We start from the raw sequence: 22,674 nt of genomic DNA, 5'->3' as shown, positions 1-22,674 counted from the left end.
TACAAAATGTAAAATATTAAGGTAGTGTTAAAATTCTAATGTTAAAGACATGAAAGCAAACCCTTTCCAAATAGAGCTTTCCTGTCATCTCAAAGGTACAATGACTCTGAGTTCTGCTAGTCATAGATGGCATTACATAAATGTAGTAAAAATAAAATGTGTGGATCCAATGGACCATGCCAAAGATTAGAGGTGAATGCCTGGCCACTTTGAAATCCATAGGGAAACAAATTTCACAGATAACCAAAGCTTAGTGTGCTTTATGGCAAAGATTAGGAATTAGAAAGCTAAAACGTTTTCCTTTTACATCGTTTCAGACTGAGAGTTTAATTTAAAATAGAGATGCATATCTAACAGATATAATGTGTTTCTGCAGAAATACCCCAAAAGTACCTAAAATTGAGCTATGTCCTCGGTACATATTATATTTGTTACCAACTCTAGCAGTGACATTTACAAAAACATGTATGTTTTCTGATAAAAGAGAAGTTACAGAAATGAAACTGATAATACAATCATTTGAGCATCCTTAAAATAATTCATATTTATAAATTAAAGAATATATTGAGGAACCAATTTGGGGAAAGATAGGAATTTTCCATCATTTTAAAATGTAATTCCCCACATTTAAATAATTTTCATGACCTATAATTCCCTTTATACACCAATAAGACCCTGGTTTTCCAGTAGTCATTTTAGGGTTTTTTTTCCCCAAACTTGATTAAGGATCTTTCTGCAATTACATTTGGGACTTAGAGGTTATTCAAGTGTTTTGAATCTTTAAGGTGGAAAATGTTATCTGTATTTAATTCTTGAAAATTCTGCCTGTCAATTCACCTAGGATGTTTATATATAAATATAAATATTATTTTGGTCAGGCATGTAAAATATCATTAGTCCTATCGTGGTAAAGGTGAGAGAAGATTCGGTGCATAGGTTGTTACGTTTTCTTCAAAATGCTTTTATTTATTTTCTACACATGTTCAGGTGTTTTTCTTTGGCTGCTGAGTTCTAGCAGATCCATCCAGCTTTGGCAATTTTTAATATAATGGCAAATCTTATTTATTTTCTGCCCCTCAAATGTATCTGTTTACAAAGGAACCAGACTCAGGGCTATTGGAAGGTTTAGCAAGATTGGGTTGATTTGTTTCTGAAGGGCAACTTAAGTTTCTTTTTATATAGAGAGTATGAAAATAGCCTTTAATGCTCATTCCCCTGAGGTCTAATGATTTTCATGTTGATTTGCATTTTGAAGTTTATCTTCACCAGGAAAAAGGCTGAAATCTTTTAATCTATGCCAAATTAGATTTTTTTTTTTAACATTTCTACGTTATCCCATATTATCAGGTTCTACAGTGGCACACTTGTTGGGGTGTAAAAGCCATTTCCACAAACAAATAGCAATAAGTTCTCCCTACTCCTGTAATCTTATCTTCAATTTAGAGAGGATTATTTTAGATAAGGCCCTCATTACTGTTTGAGTTTATCTCTTCTTTGGACTTTCCCCCCCAGAATTTCTACAGAGTTCTGGAAGTAATATCTATGAAATTGGGCATGGTGTTCCAGGTGGGCCTGTTCATGGACTTTTATAGTGGTATTGTTTTGTTTGTTTTGCTTTATGTTTATTTACAACTTCAGATTTACCCTGCAATTCCTTTGACCTTTTGTGCTTTAATTGAACAAATTGTGTCCATTTTCATATTAGTGCTAACTTTGAAACTTTCCTTTCATTGCCAGTACATTCCAGTACTCCATCCTGCATGTTATTGCTTTGCATTACAGTTTTTAAGCAATCTATCTCGACTCTTCAGTTTGCTCATTAGTTGTTTTATAGTTCACTCTCTTAATGTACTTCTTCTTGAAAATTACCCTTCTGCTTAAAACATTAATGATATTTTGAATATAAGAGACTTCATCAAAATGCTCCATTAAGCAGGAACAGCTCTGGATTAGGTTGTTAAAGTATGCTATAGTCTCCTGTGTGAGCTGTTGCTATTTACAATTACCTTTTGCTTATGCTTGTATGATTTGAGGTGGATGAAGCTGCTCTTTTTTATTTTTATTTTTTTTAACAACTAACAATCGTTCAAAGCATAGGCCTTGGTGATGATGGATTTGGTGATGATTGGGGACTTCCAACAACTATCGAGACCGTCTACTGAGAAAATAACACAGCAAGGCATAGAATATCCAACAAGTCCTTGAAATATATTGAAAAAATTTTAATTTCAGTAGGTGCAGAAAGCTACTAGGAGGAAGGCTGTTCTAGATTTGATTTTAAAAATAGGGAGGAACTGGTTGAGAGTTTGCATGTGGAAAGCCACTTGGGTGAAAGTGATCATGAAGGAATGGTAGGAGGGAGAACAGCAAAATAAAGACAATGGATTTGAAGAAGACAGACTGTGGCAAATTCAGGGAGTTGGTAAGTAACTCCCATGGGAAGCAAGTCTCTGAAGAAAAACAGTTGAAGACAGTTGGCAGTTTTCCAAAGAGACATTATGGTCACAAGAGCAAACTATTCCACTGCAAAAGAAAGATAGGAAGTATGGCAAGAGACCATCTTGGTTTAACCAGAATATTTTGAATTATCTAAAAATCAAAAAGAAGTCTTACAAAAATGGAAATTAGATCAAGTTACAAAGGATAAATACAAACAAATAACACAAGTACATACAGACAAAATGTGAGAGGCCAAAGCAGAAAGTGAGATCAAACTAGATAGAGACATAAAGGATAACAAGACAACATTGTGCAAATATATTAGATGCAAAAAGAAGACCAAGGGTAGGGTAGGTCCATTACTTAATGCAAAGGTTAAAAACAATAACAGAAAATGTGGACCTGGCAGAGGTGCTTAATGACTTCTTTGTTTCAGTTTTCACCAAAAAGGTCGGTGGCAATTAAATGCTTAAGGTAGTGAATGCTGCTGAAAATGAGGTAGATTCAGATGTTAAAATAGGAAAAGAACAAGTTCAAAATTACTTAGCCAAGTTAGATGTCTTGAAGTCACCCGGGCCTGATGAAACCTATCCTAGAATACTCAATTAGCTAATGACTCAGAAACCTCAATCCACTATTATTTGCGAAAAGTCACAGAAGGCGGGAGATTCCAGAATACTGGAAAAGAGCAAGTATAATGCCCATCTGTTTAAAAAAAAAAAAAAAAAAGGAAATAAGGACAAACCAGGAAATGACAGACCAGTCAGATTAACTTCTGTACTAGGAAAGATAATGGAGCAAATAATTAAGGAATCCATTTGCAAACATCTGGAAGATAAGGTAACACCATGGATTTGTATAGAACAAATCATATCAAACCAACGTGATAGCTTTCTTTGATAGGAAAACCTAGTGGGTAAGAGGAAAGCAGTAGATGTGATATGCCTAGACCAGGACTACTCAACTTCGGAAGCTCCGGGGCCACGATGATACTCACAGCACATGCCGACCATTGCAACTTAAGTGTTGTTGCATATACATGCAAATATATATGCAAATAGCTTATTTCACACTGATAGGCATGAATACAAAGATTAAGCCATAAGCTGGGCACCAGACCCAAACATGGCCAGTGTGAGCCAGTCTGCATCTCTCAGGCTCTGCCCACAAGGCTAAGCAGCCAGCACTTCCCACAATGCCCCGGCACTCCTGGCACCTCCTCCCTGGGGGCTAGAAACACCGACATCCTGTACCCATCTGTTCCAGCCAGGCCTTCCACTTGAGGCCTGGGAGACGCCTCGCAGTTGTGGAGCGTGTTCCCAGTGGAGGCCATATTCAAAGGATCCCACCCGTGGGCCATATGTTCAGCCTTGCGTAAACCCAAACCGCACCATGAGCTGCAAACAAACAGGCCATGGGCCGCATGTTGAGTAACCCTGGCCAAGATTTTAGTAAAATATTTGATAAGTCTCACATGACCTTTTATTAATAAACTAGGAAAATACAACCTAGATGGAGCTACTATAAGGTGGGAGCATAACTGGTTGCTTAACCATTTCCAGAGAGTAGTTATCAAGGGTTCACAGTCATACTAGAAGAGCATATAAAGTGGGGTCCTGCAGGGATCAGTTTGGGGACTGGTGATGTTCAATATCTCCATCAATGATTCAAATAATGCTTATAAAGTCTGTGGATGATACCAACTTGCAAGTGCTTTGTAGGATAGGATTATAATTCAGAATGATCTGGACAAACTGGAGAAATGGTCTGAAGTAAATAGGATTAAATTTAGCAAGGACAAATGCAAAGACCTCCACTAAGGAAGGCACAATCAGTTTCACGCATACAAAATGGGACATGGCTGTCAAGGAAGGAGTACTGCAGAAGGGGATATAGGAGTCGGAGTGGACCACAGGCTAACTTTGAGTCAACAGTGTGACTTTGTGGCAAAAAAAGCACACATTGTGGGATGTATTATCAGGAGTGTTCTAGGCAAGACAGGATAAGTAATTCTTCCACTCTGCGCTGATTATACCTCAACTGGGGTACTGTGTCCAGTTCCAGGCACCACATTTCAGAAAAGCTGGAGAAATTGTAGAAAGTACAGAGAACAACAACAAAAATGATTAAACATCTAGAAAACATGATCCGTGAGAAAAGATTGAAAGAACTAGGTTTGTTAATCTGGGAAAAAAGAAGAATGAGAGGGGGCCATAACAGCTTTCAGGTATCTAAACTATTATAAGGAGTGAGAAAAAGTATTCTCTTTAACCTCTGATGATAGGACAAGGAGCAGTGGGCTCAAATTACAACAAGGGGGTTTTAGGTTTGACAGGAAAAGCTTCCTAACTATCAGGATGGTTAAGCACAGGAATAAATTGCCTAAGAGGCTGTGGAATGTCCATAATTGGAGATTTTTAAGAGCAAGGTAGACAGACACCTGTCAGGGTTGGTCTAGATGGTGCTTGGTCCTGCCATGAATATAGCGGAATGGACTTGGTGACTTCTTGAGGTTCCTTCCAGTTCTATGACTCTATATTAGGGAGTCCTAAATATTTTGTTGTGTGTAAGGTCATACTTAAATGATGATAGCTCTTTTAGACCTATGTTGTGGGGTGGTGGTGGTTGTTCTTGAAAGATTAAAAACTTGCCCTTAGACATTTTAAAAGGTTAGACTGTATATGTCAGATTAAGTTAGTCCTCTGATACAATTACTGTGAAAACTAGGAAATGAGATTTCACTTATGTACAGTATAATATAGTGTTGTACAAATCATATTAAATACAGATAATATTGTCAAACCCATACTTCATTGGCATACCAAAGCAGAAGAAGAGAGGTCAGTGCTAAAGAGGTGTAATAGCTAAATGCATGTATGTGTAAGATGAGAGCCATGTGAAAGGGAAAATAAGGACATGTCCTTAACTGAGAAACATGAAAATACATCTCTCTCCTATCTCTAGCAGGAAGGATAGAGTTTGGGAGAAAATGGCTAAAACCAGCTTTTTGAATTAAAAGAAAACACCGGCTGTATGTTAGTGGTTCCATTGGAGCTGGTACATGTTTATCATTTTATTTGTTTTGATATGGAACAAATGGAGTTTGATTTTTGGCAGGCTGTTTATACCAAACACTATGACCTTTCAACAAAGCTGCACACGCAGTTTTATATCTAAAATGAAGTATTTCTGTCACTATCAGGGACAATTTAATGGCACAGTGGACACACTTTTCATGTTGCTTCTTCTTATAAAATGCAGCTCCCATTTTCCTCATACATCTTTTGAAATTAGTAGCGAGGGTTTGGATTGTATAAAATGTACTGGGTTGTGCCTTAAAGATTGGGGAGTTGCTTTCTATGAACTGCAATACTTTACTTCAGCTGACTCCATTCTAAGAAATAAATGCGTTATTTTAAACATGTTATTCCTAGTTACAAATGAAGTCTGACCTCCAGTTGCGTGTGTGAACGGAGCAGAGGGGAGCTGTTTCTAAATAATAGTATTTAGAACCCACTTACTCTGCCTCTGATTCTTACTATTTAGGGGAGAGTTTAGTACTATCTTATCAACCTGCTCTGTGGCCTAGCTTTATTTTAAATTCATCTTATTATTATTTTGCATTATCAATGGTTACCTATATCAGTTTGGAAAAGTTCTGGGGAAGAAATTGGTCATCTATGCAGGACAATCACATCCCCAGTCAGATTTCAGTTCCTTGAATTGCTTCATCCTGTGAAATAATATCCCTTCTTTTAACTAGCTTGTTCTCTTGCAAAACCTTATCTCAGGTAGGCCCTGGGAAAGCAATGGCACCACCTACATCTGATAAAAGGGATTATAGAATAAATAACAGGACAATTATAGCGTTTTTTATCTAAATATGGGACAGGGCTATTCCTACTGCAGGGGTGAGGAATCTCAGGCCCAGGGGTCAGCTGTGGCCCCAGCTTGTCTGTATCAGCGTCTGAGAGTCAGAGACCCACCCCAATATTGGGGAGCCCGTGCTGGTGCTCCAGCACCCCCCTCCACTCCATTGTCTCACTGCAGGGCTGGAGCACACAAAATCTACTAGGCTGGGCCCTCCTCAGGCTCTGGTGTACAACGGACATGTAGGGACTCTTTCTGCTTCTCAGTCGGCAGCAACATCAATGAGGGCTGTTTTTGTTGTTGGTTGGTTGTTTTTTGCTTCTCACTTGTGTGCAGCCCTGGCTGATTTTTTTTTCTGTGGGTTAGTGGCCCCTGAGCTAAAAAAGGTTCCCACTCTTGCTCTACTGTGAGGGGAGCAAAAGCCACAAGAAGATTTTAATGAAGGATATCTCCAACTGCATTCCCTGGGGCTCTGTCCTCAATCCCATGGATTTCTGGGGGATTAATATGAGGATACAGCTAGCTGTCTGCTTTAGGAAAGGGAGGAACAGTACTAACACAGTGGCGGAGCAGCTGTTCTGTATATATAGTGGGTCTCTGGACTCATGATTTTTCAGCTTTTGATGGTTTAGAAAGTATGAACTGCAGACTAACCTCTATACAGCCTTCAAACATTAGGTCAATCTCCAGTGGTCTCAACATTTGTCAATATATAATATAGTAGAGCTGAATATTTTAAGTATTTTGATTGTGGAATTTTTCACTTATGATTGTAGGTTTTCAACACTTGAATTTGTATCTTTATCTTTGCAGTGATGAAGCAACTGTTATCTCAGGGACCCTGCTTGCTAAACAAGTCTATAAAGAAGTCCAGAGGGATGTAGAAGCATGGATGTCACTTGGGAACAAGAGACCTCAACTCACTGTCATTTTAGTAGGAGACAATCCAGCCAGTCATACATATGTAAGAAATAAGATGAAGGCAGCTGCTGCTGTAGGTATGTAATGAATTAGAATAAAATTCTATATATAAGCACAAGATTTTTTTTCTGCAAAATAAACAGTAATTTGGTTGCATTTTGCATCATTTTCCTTTCTCCATACCCATGATTTACATACTGTGGATAATCTTTGTTGTCATACTGCAGAAATACAGTTAAAAGACAAAGAACTATTTTCATATTCTATTAGGTATGGGTATTGTATACCTACTGCGAAGTAATTTTCTACTGTAAATGTTTTTGAATAAGGTATGTGTATGCTTTCTCTCAGATCAGAAAGTAAGGGAAATCACAGGGGAAAATGCTTATGGCTTCTAAATTCTTTTGTATGGTGCTTTATGGCAATGCCCTATATTTGCTTGTTCTGGAAAGATAGAATATTAAGGGTAATCAAGTGGCAGTCACTCCAGTTTTTTGTCCTCCTCACAAGCTACCCCAGAATAATTTTTTTAAAAACTTTTAGATAGATGTTAAGAGATTGGAAAGGTAATCTGAATTAATCTTTCTCTATAATTAGTGCAACCACCAGAATCCCCAGAAACAAGTTTTGATACCCTAGAATTTGAGGAAACCCAGCTTGTGAATTGACACATCTCAAAATGAGTAGCTACATTTTGTCAGAAAATTTCATATTCTAATATCATGTTTGCCAGACTTGGTTTTAGCCACTGAAACTTGTGGAATTCTTGTTGCCACTTTCTTCTGGATTCATAAATAAAAGCAACAATGTTGCACCTCTAAATCCAAAAAAGCAACAGCCTGAACATTAAGAATAGTGTAACTAGCTCAAACATTCTGCAGCCTAGTACCCAATGAATGGATCACACTGACTCACCACTTTTTCCCATAACTCATTTAACTCTTTTGATTAAAATTCTGGAAAACTTCTGTTTACAGTTCCATCTTGGAGGTGTTCATTCCCAGTGGGATCCACAATGCAAAAGATGCTTCAATTCTTCACATGGAAGTTCTCATTCTCATTCACTTGTGAAAGTCAGGCCACTTGGGCCATGTCTGCACTAGGGGTATGTCTATACTACCCACGAGGTGTACCGGTAATTCAGACTAGGAAGCCTAGTCCGAACTACCTAGTTCGAGCCCCGTGTAGCCGCGCTGCACGGGGTTCAAACCAGCGGGGTTTTAAAAATGGCGGCTCCCCGCTTATGCAAATGAAGCCCGGGAAATTCAAATCCCGGGCTTCATTTGCAAGTGCGGTATGCCTACATTACCCCGCTAGTTCGAACTAGCGGGGTAGTGTAGACATACCCTAGGAGATTAGTCCAAATTTACTAAGTTCAACTTCTAGGCACCTGATTTAACAAATTTTGAAGTTCTATGTCCTCACTATGCGGAAGAACTGAATGTAGTCCAAGGCAGGCTCTGTTAATGTGGATGCACTACCTCAGACTCAGAACTGTGGGAGGCCTCCCGGAGACCAATATGTTAGAATTAGCAGCACAGGAACATCCACACGAATGTTGTTTTGGACTAACAATTTTGGGAATAGCATTATTCTTCATGAAAAGCGGGACACTAGAGTTTGAATTCCATGATCCTTTATTCCGGAATAACAGGCTTGATAGAGTGAACACACAGCTTATAAATCCAACCTTGGATGGCTAATTTTGGACTAAAGTCCTAGTGTAGACCAGGCCTTACTTATCCTAATTAACCTCCCTGGTCTGGCACCCCAGGAGAATCTGCTTGGACAATCCATGGTGATACTGGACCATTTATGTTGCCGGGCTACATAAATCCAGACTAGAGAGATCCAACCTGTATGATTAAATAAGGATTTTGTTGCCTAATTTAAGATGTGTCTCTTTCTGGAATCAATCCCCTTTAATAGCTTCATGTTCTATAAATAATATCATTTATAGCAATAATATCATTGGGTAGGATTAAATTGCCCAAACATCCTGAATAACTCTTCTTTCATTATTCCTTAGAGCGGGCTTAGGATTCTTGTGTAAAGAAGGTACCTATTTTCATAAGACAAAGCACGTCCTATCTTTGGTTCAAATACCCTTATAATAATAAGAAATTACATGAAAATCACAAAGAATCTCACCAAAAATCACAACTTTATCATCCTCAGGCAAAAATAAAGTACATAAAGTCATCTAGATCATCTTCATGAAAAATGAGGGAGGAAAATGATCCAGGTCTTCCCTAACAACCTTTTAAAAATAGGTTAAAATCAGTTTTTATACCCTCAGTTACAGTGTGACTGTAAAAAGTAAGATACACCTTGGCATAAAGAAAACTGTCATTCCTAGCAATATCTGTAATGCACCCAGTTGCTCAGCTACAAAGATATATTCATTTTACATGAGACATGCTGCTTCTACAGAGGCAGAATTTCACCTCCTACCTGACATCAGTGTTTTGATCACAGTCAAAATTCGGTAGCAGTGAAGAAAGGAAGAGGGCTCACCAAATGAAATTAATAGGTAGCAGGTTTAAAACAAAAGGAAGCTTTTCTTTATGCATCACAGAGTCAACCTGTGGAACTCCTTGCCAGAGGATGTCATGAAGACCAGGACTTTAACAGGGTTCAGAAAAGAACTAGATAAATTTGTGGAGGTTATGTCCATCAATTCTTATTAGCCAAAATGGGTAGGAATGGTGTCGCTAGCCTCTGTTTTTGTCAGGGGCTGGAAGTGGATGACAGGAGAGGGATCACTTGAGGATTACCTGTTCTGTTCATCCCTCTGGGGCAACTGGTATTCGCCACTGTCAGAAGACAGGATACTGGGCTAGATGGACCTTTGGTCTGATCCCGTATGGCCATCTTATGTCCTTAATAACAAGAGAAAATTAATTAATTAACAGTGCTACCTGGCTGAGTGTCCCCACTACTTTAAAGGGGGCAGACCATCTTTTACAGTCAACAGTCTCTTGTTTTCAGATTTGACTTCTTCACTCTTCTTGGAAAGGATTGTAGATTATACTGTGGGACAGGATGATCTGACATCATGATGATGGTGTGGTATAAGAATATAAAATAGATAGCGTGTGGGTATTTCTTTTAGGTGTCCTTAAGAATATGTACTTTAAACTAAAATCATTATCTTGTAGTTTATTCCCAGTAACAGTGAAAAGACTGAACTGGCCTACTAATAGTCAGTTGGGGTATGTCTACACTACAGGATAAGGTTGAATTAAGATATGCAACTTCAGCTACAGTTAATTACGTAGCTGAAGTCGAAGTAGCATAACTAGACTTTTGGCACTCTCCCTTCAACTTCCCTTACTACTCGTGGAAGCAGGACTACTGTCATTGACCAGAGTGCCCCTTTCAGTTCAAATTAGCTGTCTTTACTAGACCTGCTAATTTGAATCCTGAAAGATCGACAGTGCAACTTCAATCTTCTCTGTAGGGTAGACATCCTTGGTTTTATTTATTTATAGATTAAATTGTGTTGTTCTGATGCATTAGGTTTTATATTAAATTAAAAATAAAACAAAAAATTAAACTGCTCAGGTATGTCATGTGATGTTGTAAAAATCTTTATTTCCCTCTATAATTTTATTATTTCAATTCTAAACAAAATTAGAATTCTATTCTGTTGTCTCATCAATGGACAAGAATTACTTCTAAATTATTTTTTTCTAAGATCTCACAAAAATATATTTAATAATGACAACATTGGAAGAATAAGCAGTTCTCTTGAATTAACACCATGGTCTAAATAGAAATCTGAATCACTTTGACATAGCAATACAGTTACAATTGTATGATGTTGTTTGATAAATTATTTGATTAGAATTTTCCAAACATTTATAAAATCTGTTTTATTGTTGCTAGACTTACTGAATTAAGACCTTTAGCTTCTTATGAATTTCTTTATAAGATTAAACTGACCTATAGTGCATACTCTTTAACGTTAAACAGATATGGTGAGATTTGCAGAAGTGCCCGTTGAAGACAGTCAATGGGAGCAGAGTTGGAAGAGTACCTCTGCTAAGCACTTTTGCAAATCTCACCCAGAATAGCTCACCTTAGAAAAAACTTGCACTACACAAATATCTTTGTTTTTGTATTAGGCATTTGTAGTGAGATAATATTGAAGCCTAAAGACATTTCTCAGGAAGAACTTTTAGATTTGACTGCCAAATTAAACCAGGATTCAAGAGTTAATGGTATATTAGTCCAGCTACCTCTTCCAGGTAAGTAATTCAGTATTAATAATATGCTTTAAATTTGGACAGCTGTAAGAGGAAAAATTGTGAACAACATGTCTATACAAGCTGCACCCCATTTGTATAAAAGCACTTCAGAGAAAATTGCTTATTATGAGTCTCCTGTGTGATGCCTACTCCTGTTATTTAATACGGATTCCTTATTTTAGCCTATATCTCATGAACAAAACAGCTGAGGTGTCTTACCAAATGCACAAATTTCCCTGTTAATCGGATTAAGAGGATAGGTATAAGTTTATGCTCTGAAATATTGTGCATCTTTCATATTTCCTCAAAGGTGGACAGGAATTATTGATCAATTATAAAATGGGCAGACATTCTCCACTCTTTTCTGTGTGTGGGTGGAGGGTGTGTGGGAGGGAGGGAGGTTTTACTCCCTGGATAGGGAAGCTGTGACACATCTGGTTTCTATCCAGACTAATGAGTAGCTGTGTTACACCGCCCTGTAACCTGAAGTGCCCTTTTCAAATCCATGCTGCTGTAGCCACCAGCTTGGACTGCTCACAAACAGCCTCCAGCATGTAAGTCACTCCCTGCTATTTCTGAGTTTGTGCTGCTGATGACCCAGCAATGCATCAGCTCTTACTAGCCTTAAAAATCCCCACAGGGTGACCTCCAATGCATTCCCAGCTCCTCATTTCCCACCAGAATAGACTTTTGGGTGGGGAAGCCACTGACCCACAGAAAAATCAGTCGGGGACCACACACAAGTTAGAAGCAAAAACCCTCACCCTCACTGATGTGGCCCCCAACTGAGAAGGAGAAAGACACTCTCCACGTTGTCATTGGCAGGGGGTTGGAGCACCACCGCAGATTCCTCAATGCTGGGGGGGGGGGACCCTGAGCCTGGGGAGCCAGATCCAACCCCTGGGCTTTAGATTCCCCACCTCGTGTCAAAACCATCTAAAACAGCTATCCGGCCTCCTTTTGAAAACCTCCATTGAAAGATCTTCCACATCCTACTTAGGCAGTGTCTTCCATTGCCCTACTGCTCTTAAAGTTAGGAAGTTTGATTAAATCTCAGGGGGGAAAAAAACTGTTGTGTTGCAGTTAGAACTCACTGTTTCATGTCCTGCTCTCGCTGTGGCAAGAGAGAACAACTCCAACTGTTTTATGAAACTAAAGACAGGACTATGCAGCACTTTAAAGACTAACAAGATGATTTATTAGATGATGAGCTTTCGTGGGCCAGACCCACTTCCTCAGATCAAATTGTGGAAGAAAATTGGCATGCCCATAAGCTCATCACCTAATAAACCATCTTGTTAGTCTTTAAAGTGCTGCATAGTCCTGTCTTTTGTTTCAGCAAGACCAGACTAACACGGCTACATCTCTATTACTATCCATCTGTTTTATGGCAGACTCTCAAATATTTGAAGACGTCTGTCACGTGCCACCTTAATCTCCCTTTTTCCAAACTAGACATAGCCATTTCCTTCAGCCTTTGTTCATATTGTATAGCTTGTATTCCATCCCTTTGATCATCTTTGATCCATCTTCGAGAAAAATTGTTCTTAACCACTGAGGGTAGGACAAGAAGCAATGGGCTTAAATTGCAACAATGAGGTTTAGGGTGGACATTAGGGAAAGCTTCTTAACTATCAGGATGGTTACGCACTGGAATAAATTGCCTAGGGAGGTTGTGGAATCTCCATTGTCAGAGACTTTTAAGAGCAGGTTAGATAATATCTGGATGGTGCTTGGTCCTGCCATGAAGGCAGGGGACTGGACTTGATGACCTCTTGAAATCCCTTCAAGTTCTAGTATTCTTCGGTTCTATGCAATACAAATAATAATACAGCAAAGAACTGTGAGTTAAGTTTCCACCTTTGACATGAATCTTGCTTTATACTTCAAAAAGGATTTGGGTGTTTAATATGTGTACATTGTCTTGAGATTTGTGACTAGAAAGTGTTTTTTTTAAGTGCAAAACTTTATAAATGTTAGCAGTTTTCAGTCAGTTAAAGGAATTTGCCACATGAGGGTAGTGTAACATAAGTCAGGAGGACAATGTGTAATTTACTGAATAATGATTGGCTGTGGGAATAGATTGGCATGTGCTATACAATTGTTATTTTTGTCTAAAAAGCAGCAGCTGAGATATTCACAGATTCAAGGATGGAGCTGAGGGTTATTTGTTAAATATTTCCTGTGAATTCAGAACTGGTGAAAGGTGCCACATCAAAGTCTGGGGTTGGAGCCTTCTATATGTACTCAGAATAGTTAAAGCTTCTATAGTGGCTTTGCAGATTTCCCTTTCTCTTGAAGAACCCTATCACAGACCTCTGCACTGATCTGAGGGGACTACCACTTAAGCTCTCTAGTGAAGAGAGCCTACAGAGGCACAGATGAAAGGATGCAGCTGCACCACTGTGGGATAGCAGTTCTATGCCATTGTCAGATGAAATTAAACCATCCTCCACCAAACAGCACTGTCCACACCAATATTTGTGTCAGTGTAGTTTATATCACTCAGGGAGGTGTGAGGGTTTTTTCCTCACACTTCTGAGTGACACAAATTCTGCCAATATAAGTGGTACTGTAGACATAGCCTAAGAGAGCAAGAGTAAGTCACTCTCTTTTCCATTTGGGTCTTGGCCACTCTGTTTATGCTGTCATCCAGTTTGTTATTTGATAACATTTATGGTGATGGTTTCTGCGATCAGTCCAAATCTGGACTGAGACCACTATTTTATTTTCACACAGACCAGAACAGCTGTATTTCAACAACAGATTTAACTCGCTAGGTATCTGAGCTTGTCTATATTATAAAAGTGGCAATAGTTTAACTAAATCTATTTGAAATAGATCTGTTAAACTACTGATCACTGTATAAAGGGGTTAGGAAGGAATTTTCCTCCAGATTAGATTGGCAGTGTGCTTATGATGAATAATACCTAACTTGTGATCAGACACTGTTGAACAGAATAAAATACATGTGACTTTTCTTAAAAATAAAATAATTGGGCCGAGAGCAACTTTTGTGACTGGCTGCTGAGAAGAAATATAACTTTCAAATAACAATTTTCCAGATCATATAGATGAACGAACAGTCTGCAATATTGTTGCACCTGAAAAAGACGTAGATGGATTCCATATTATCAATATTGGACGACTATGTCTTGATCAGCCTTCTGTAATACCTGCCACTGCTGCTGCTGTTTGGGAAATTATCAAAAGAACAGGTAGGAAACTGAATGTCTATCAAAATGCTCCGAGAAATCATTCAGGGGCCGCAAACAAGTGAGAAGCCAAAACAAAACAAAAACCCTCATTAAAGTGGCCCCTGACTGAGAAGCAGAAAGATACTCCCCATATTCCCTTTGCACACCAGAGCGTAGGGGGGCCCAGGCTAGTAGATCTTGTGTGCTCCAGCCCCGCAGTGGGCAACAGGGGGTGGAGTGCCAGCGCAGGGTCCCCAATGCTGGGGGATCCCTGAGCCTCAGGGGCCGGATCCAGGCAAGCCGGCAACCGCATCTAGCCCCGGGCCGGAGGTTCCCTACCCCCGATTTAAATAAACTATTTTAATTATGATTTGTTTTTATTTTTAGCTATATCCTAAGGAAAGGCTGGTTGGTAACTTGTATAACAAGTTGAACTGCAACTAATATAGCCTATCACTAACTTCTGTGCTTCTTTTTGCTAACCTGGAGGAGGTTCAATATACATTTATTTAAGCAATTTTTTTTTAGTTTTAATACCTATTTATTGAGATTTTTTTTTTTTGTATATTGTATTATATTAGAAAATAATGGTTTATGCCTTTCTTATTTATTACACGATGATTGATATATTACTTGTGATTTGTGCCAAATTCTATTTTATTAAGAAATTCAGATTACATTCAAAATGAAGAAAAACAGAAAATTGATTTTTTTTAAATATAAAGCTACCTTAAATATGTTGACTGAATAAGAAAAAAGTTTTAAATGTAAAATGAAATTATTCAAAATGTAATTGAAATAAAGTAAATCTTGTCTGTAACTAGTGACTTGAACGGATAGCTTCTGGTCACCATGTGCTTCTAGATTTTAGAACTACAAGATACCATGTACTTTATTCATAGATCAGAAGAGGAAAAAGGAGCTTTCCTTTTTTTTCAACTCCCAATTGATGTCTTAACTTTCAGTGAACTAGTCATTGAATTTCACTAGTTGAATAAATTGAAATGAAAGAAGTTTTTTCTCTGCACTGCTGAAGAGCCTACTGTTGTTCAAAGTGTATTTGATACTTCAAACCTTGGCAGCAAACATGTACCACTTCATTTTTTTTTTTTTGTTACTGTAGTAGATTGAGCAAAGGATTAAAAGAATATTTAAAGAATGCAAAGATGAATGGAACAGTAGTTTGCAGCTAGAATAAGATATTTAAAGCCTGTAGATGAACAATGAATTGATCACAGAGAAAATAATCAAACAATTCACTTATCGTTAATGATATAATTTTATGATCACCAATATATTTTGCATATGTTTATGATATCATAAGCAAATACCTGTGCTAGAAATTGTCTGAATCTCATTTTTCAGTAATGGAAGATAATTTAAGTAATAACTTAGATTAGCTCTACAGAACAATATAAAATCGAGGGCAAAAACTATTATGAATACTCCTATTTTAGTGTTAAAATATGTAAGAACAATGTAGATCAACTATGTATGCATTAAATTTAACTTTGAGAGGAAATTTCAGTAGGTGATAAAATTGTTCCTTTGCTGTTTCAGGTGGCTGACATGTGAAGTACAAAAGGTGTAGGGTTTTTAGGTTTTATAGATTAGATTAATTATTTTTTATTTTGTTTTTCCTTGTAAGGAATACAAACATTTGGAAAAAACGTTGTGGTAGCTGGAAGATCTAAGAACGTAGGAATGCCTATTTCAATGCTTTTACATACAGATGGAGAACATGAAAGGCCTGGAGGTAAGTCCAATGGTATTATGATTTCCTTTAATAACCTGATCCATGAAAATGACCAAAATGAGGGAGAGGCAAAGGGAAGGGAGGCAGAAAAAAAAAGAGTTCATTTTATTTGTACTCCTATTTTCCTGTCTCTCTAATATGTTTGGGTTAATAATGTTTCCTTCCTGCTTCCATGAAAAAGTCATCATGCTCATCATCTCATGAAAATGTTCTTGCAAAATCTCGAGCTTAATTGTTTAAACTCAAGAGGTTCAGATTGTTTGGATAGAATTTGAACTTTTGGATACTTATCCAGATTCAGCCTGAACTCTGCACTTTTGAGGTTCACCAATCCCTACTTAAAATAAACATGTTGGATTTGGTCAGGGAGCTGTTGTCATTTTTCGAACATATCCTAACCATCTTGTTAATGTGTAGTTCCTAAGTGTACATTGTTTAGGTGATAACTAAGAATCTGTACTCTCCAACAGCTCTATTCCACACAAACACAGAAGCAGCCTCCTAATTTGACAAGCACTGCTGAAGCAGTTAGTAATAGAAATGTAGCCGTGTTAGTCTGGTGTAGCTGAAGCAAAACGCAGGAATGTGATTTGTCCTTTTCGTATGTGTTCATTTTTTTTAATTGTATCCTTTGGTATATATGGTTGTGACTATTTTCTTCCACTATTTGATCTGAGGAAGTGGGTCTGGCCCACGAAAGCTCATCATCTAATAAACCATCTTGTTAGTCTTTAAAGTGCTACATAGTCCTGCATTTTGCTGAAGCAGTTAGACAGTGGTTAGACAGTGGTCTCTAACAATCTGTTGAGGAAGGGGTTGATTAAAACTCAATTAAATTTTCAATAAGAAATTAACCATAGAAACTTTAAAAATGGTATGTTATGTGTGACAGAGATCCCCTTGAGACTATCATTTGATGTGCTGAAATACCAACTTGTCCTGTTGAACCAGGCTCTCAGGCCCCTGGCAGCGCTGGCACAGATATGGGGTCACAGCCCACAGCAGGGTTATATGGACACCGAGGCCACATCTAGACTTGTGGGAAGATCAATGCTGTGGGCATCCCTATTGGCATAATAAAGACCCTCGCTAAATTGAACACTAAGCATGCCCCGATCAGTGCTGGTACTCCTCGATGTCCCGAGGAGCAAGGGAAGTCAATAGGAGCATTTTTCCCTTCGACCTCCCGTTGTGGGAATGGCACTGAATTTTGGTTTAAGACGCATCAACTACAGCTATGTTATTTACATAGCTGGAATTATGTACCTTAAGCCAACTTTTCCCTATATTATAGACCTGGTCTCAGATCAGATCAGCTCTACAAAGGCTCCATCAAAGAGACTTGCCATAGCACCCAGGTGCTTAGCCCTAATGGGACCAGAGCCCCAGGTAAATCTGTCTGTCTTGTATACAGTTTTATACAGAGCAAGCTTATATTGTCTGCCCTCTTTCTTACATAAAGAGAGAGAGAGAGAGAAACAGCTGCTCGCCCTCTCCCCCAAGTAACGATTACTTATGCTGGGTTTATTAATAAACAAAAGTGATTTTCATTAAGTGTCAGAAGTAGGATTTGAGTAGTTGCAAATAATAGCATGCAAAGTAAGTTAATAAGCAAAACAACACACACCAGTCTAAGCCTAATACTCTAGGAAATTTGTTACTTTGCAATATCTTACCCTAACAATAGTCCTAATAGCTTCAGGGGTAGCCTAGTTAGTCTGCTACAGAAAAAGACAACAAATGGTCTGGTAGTGCTTTAAAGACTAACAAAACAAGTAGATGATATCATGAGTTTTCGTGGGCACAGCCCACTTCTTTAGATGACCGGAGTTATGAGTTTGGGATGTGAACACTCAAAATAAATAGGAGAGGGGAAGGGGCGGGACAGAGCATCAGTAAGTATCTGGAGATGGGTACTTAAACCTAAGCAGATAAAAATCGAAGTCAATAGATAGATTCCCATGTCAGGAAGGATACTACTCAGAGACCTCTGATGCTCTAAGTACCCATTCTCCAGATCCTTACTGATGCTCTGTCTTCCATCCCCCTTCCTTTTTCTCCTCCCGCTCCTTCCTCTCTCCTATTTATTTTGAGTGTTCACATCCCAAACTCATAACTCTGGTCATTAGGATCAGGCCCTCCCCTTTTGCTTCCATAACCTAAGAACAAAAGCCCTGATTCAGCAAAGTACGTGCACATGTTCTTAACTTTAAGCTCACAAATAGTTCCACTGACTTAAAAAAAGGATGTGTTTTAAGTTATATTAATGAGAAAATGCATCCAAATATATTGCTCCAATATAATTTAAAAGTGTTGATGATGATTATTTTTTGACATATTAAAATAGCATCTCCTGTCAGTTATGTTGTCTCAGTTATAGGGTGAGATACAATTTAAACCCCTTTTAATCTCTCTCAACTTGCACCTCTTTGGGGAGAGGTTTAGCTACCTTCACCCTTTTCTGAGTGAAACCATATGGTCCTACCACTCTTAGACTTGAACTTCGTGCTTCAGTTCTGTTTATTAATCATGTAAACCCAAAAGGGCCAACTGTGTTGGCACCTGTAAACTGTTTTCCTCTGGGAGCTTGTAACAGCAGCTGATTGAAGTGACTCAAAAATATTTCATTCAAAACAAAGCCTTATTTATTCAGCCAAATGTATAGAGCTCATACAACAGTGGATCATAACAAAACCTTTTATATGCATAGTTCTTTACCTACACTGTAATCTTTCCTTGCAAGTTTTTGTGAGTTCCGTTCTGGCTGACTATCTCCATCTCTGGTCTGGGTGAGAGAGCAGGTTTGCTATAGTTTTTGTGTTGCTTTCTTGGGGTACGTCTAGACAGCGGTGCTATTTTGGGATACTTCTGGTATCCTATAATAGCTATTCCATGTCTTTTGAGCAAGCTTATTTCAAAATACATTTCAAAATGATGGGCTCACTATTCCGAAGTCCCTGAAACCCTCGTTCCATGAGGATTAAGGGATATTTTGGAATAGCAGTTTATTTTGAAATTTTGGCGCTGTGTAGAAATTAGATGGAAATTTTGAAATTAGATTGAAATTAGATATGCAATTTGCATAGCTCTAATTGTGTATCCTATTCTGAGATAAGGGTGAAGTGTAGACACACCCTTAGTGTGTCTTTATCAGAGTCTTCTCCCTCCCACCCCCAGATGGTTCCTGAACACCGACTCTGCCACCACCTTAAGCCAGCATCTTAAAGGTTTTATCATCCCCTGTGATCCTAGGTATGGGCTGGGAAGAGTAAACTTTGCCATCCTAGTTGGAGTCTGGCCCAGTGTTCTTCCCCAATTGATAGCTTCTTCATTGTTTCCTCAAGGAAACCTGGCATTCTCTGGTTCAATTTATTGTTCCCCCTGAAAAATAAAGGAAAATAAGTGTTTGTGATGGTAACACTGATGCTTCCTTAATTATAGCAGCTCTGATTTGCCGTCATAATTGCAGTGTAAAAAATAACAAATGCTGTTTAATTTTAAGTAAGATCAAAACAATGTTGCAATAGTATAATATGCTAGAACTGCAAAAGTGTCATTTATAAATTAAGTAAAAATGGGTATTACTAAACATTTCAATCATGTTTAGTAGGAGTGTAGTAAAAATGTATTTATTAATATAATGAAATGTTGAAAGCTTCTTACTAATCATATACAGGCTGAAACTCTCCTAACCTCAATTCTCTGGTCTGGCAATATCCATGGTCTGGCATGGATGTTGCAAGACCAGAGCGTCCCGGTGGAGGGCCAGCAGTAAGGATCCCTGTGGGGCCAGCAGAGCAGTGGGCTGCCTGCAGGAAGCTGATGGTGGGGCCACTCAGGGAGCTCCTGTTCGCAGCTGCCCAGTGTGCCGGATTTCCCGGCAGAGCTATGGCTGTGATGGTTGCCCAGCAAGTTTGTAGGGCGGTGAGGAGCTGGCTGGGAGGCCAGAAGCAGGGCAAAGGGGGCTGATGGCAGGAATCCAAAACTGACCTCCCTTGGTCTGGCAAAATCCCTCATCCAGGACCAATAAGGTCCCGAGGGTGCTGGACCTGCAGTTGTTTGGTTTTTTTCCAGGAAGTCTCTGGGAATGTTAGTGTTGGGAACTGCTCTATAGTCTGTGTAGTAATTCTAGTCAGTGAAAAGCTTTGCACTCAGTCCTGCTCGCATGAAAATCAATGGGAGTTTTGCCATTCATTGATCTGGAAGAAGAATTAGCTCACAAAAGCTCATGATACTGTCTACATGTTTTGTTAGTCTTTAAGGTGCTGCTAGATTATTTATTGTTTATTTTAAGTTTCTCTCTTGCATTGTTATTTCTGAGGTTTAATGAACTAGGATTAACTTTCCAAGTTTCTGTCTATAGTGCAGATATAGTTAGAGCAGTGAAGGTTTGATGGGCAAAAATACTGTATAGTTGTTTGGCTTCTACCATCCAAGATTCAGAGTTAGTGATGTTAGACTTTCTGATTGTAAAACAAAAAGTAATTTACTCTGGAATTAGTAATAACATGTTTCACAGCTTAGGTATTCGGGTCAGTTAAATACCCCATTTTTCTTCACTTGTATTCAGGATTTGCCTCTCTTCTCCCATGGTTAGAATGGCTGATATTTAAATGAACCAGTTCTCCCAGTGTTTTCTTTGTAGCAACTGCCATATGAGTTTATTTGCCCCAGTGAAAGTTTGACCTGCTACCCGAGCATCCTGTTGCTTACTCCTGTTGTCATTTAGGCCCCTGAAGTGAGGCCTAAATGACATGAAAATGGAATTAAAAATCTGCAAAGCCACATCCATAACTGATGTTGAACCTTTTTCTTAAATCTGGGCATTCATTACTTCCTGATGTGCAGTGCAATGAAGCATTCATTTTTAGTTACAGATAGGAAATTCCTAAAATCTGTCCTTTGCTGTTGTTTTTGGTGCACCATCATTGGCAGTAAAAGCAGCAGATCAATACTGATTTTATGCAAGAACTTTTTTATAGAATTTCTAAATCTCTATATTCTTTTCAGAGAAATCGTCAACATTTTCTCCTTTGACTGTTGCGAAGTGGTATAACCACTAAGGGTGTGTCTAGACTACAGGGTTTTGTCGACAAAACTATACCTGCGTCCACACTACCACTGAGTTCTGTCGACATAACGTCTACAGAACTCAGCAGTTTTGTCGACGCTGGTAAACCTCATTTTACGAGGCATAACGCCTTCTGTCGACAGAGTTTCTGTCGACAGAAGGTGTTATTGTATGTAAACTGTCCTTTGCGTCTACACTACCATGTCGACAAAGCAGCTTGCTTTGTCAACAGAACTCAATGTAGTCTAGACGCTCTTTGTCGACAGAAGCCTGTAGTCTAGACATACCCTAAGTAAGAAACTTTCAAAGAAACCATTTATGTTGCATAATTCCTCCAATGCTTATAATACAAAGTGATTTACACTGATATCAACTAACATTTTAGTTGTTAACTTTCTTTGAATGTCAATGTTGCAGTTTTTTCATAATTCAAGCTGTAAGTGGCAGGTTTTTTATTTATATAGAGAGAAACACATATTTATATATATCATTTGCATATCAACCTTCTTAATGTCACTATTGGTTTACCTTTCTTGGTTATTAACAAATCACAGTACATCTAGCTAAGTTCTTAACTCTTGAAAGTGTACTCCAGATATCACCCTCTCACAAAAACACAATACTTTCTCTGATTTTATTTGCAAAAACTATCAGACTTTTTTTATGCACCTTCAAATGGGTATTTGTTTGCCAAACACTTGCACTTCTTTGTCCCTGCATTATTACATCAGAAAAGCACTTTGAATTCAACTGACTCTTAAGAAAAAAAAGCCCAAACATATGTGATATCTAGAACTGGGTAAACGATTTATAGCAAATAGTTTAGTTAATTTAGTCCTTTGTCTGTTTGCAGATTTATTTATTTGAACTTCATTTTCCAGTTATTTCATTAGTGTTTTATGCACACATCTTTCCATTGATGGGCTTGCTCACAAATTATAAGCAATTTCTGTTCATTATCCATAGTAATTATTTATGCTATATGACTAGGCATCTGAGCCCCAGGTCTATTGTTTCTCTTCCATGATTGGATGTCTGCGTTTATATGCAGGAGGAGGGCTTGAATAAGTAATTGGAAGTATTTAAGTCAGTTTCCAGTGGGCACGTGAATGCATAACTGGTTAACTGGGCAAGTTGGGGGTTGCTCCAACCAGGCTGGACCAGTCT

General features: G+C 38.4%; 1 protein-coding gene across 6 annotated transcripts in view; it reads left to right on the top strand.

Annotated features, from left to right (window-relative positions):
* MTHFD2L (methylenetetrahydrofolate dehydrogenase (NADP+ dependent) 2 like) overlaps positions 1 to 22,674 on the top strand; it is a 57,520-nt gene that overhangs the window by 11,458 nt on the left and 23,388 nt on the right. For all 6 annotated transcript variants that reach the window (XM_075929377.1, XM_075929375.1, XM_025185810.2 and 3 more), the window contains 4 exons: positions 7,123 to 7,307; positions 11,361 to 11,483; positions 14,549 to 14,701; positions 16,329 to 16,436. In XM_075929377.1, coding sequence (XP_075785492.1) covers positions 7,202 to 7,307; positions 11,361 to 11,483; positions 14,549 to 14,701; positions 16,329 to 16,436 — 490 coding nt within the window. In that variant the 5' untranslated portion in view covers positions 7,123 to 7,201. The remainder of the gene's footprint in view (positions 1 to 7,122; positions 7,308 to 11,360; positions 11,484 to 14,548; positions 14,702 to 16,328; positions 16,437 to 22,674) is intronic.

This window comes from Pelodiscus sinensis, chromosome 5 (genome assembly GCF_049634645.1).
Source record: "Pelodiscus sinensis isolate JC-2024 chromosome 5, ASM4963464v1, whole genome shotgun sequence".
Taxonomy (NCBI): Eukaryota; Metazoa; Chordata; order Testudines; family Trionychidae; genus Pelodiscus; species Pelodiscus sinensis.
This window is presented reverse-complemented; position numbering and strand designations above follow the sequence as displayed.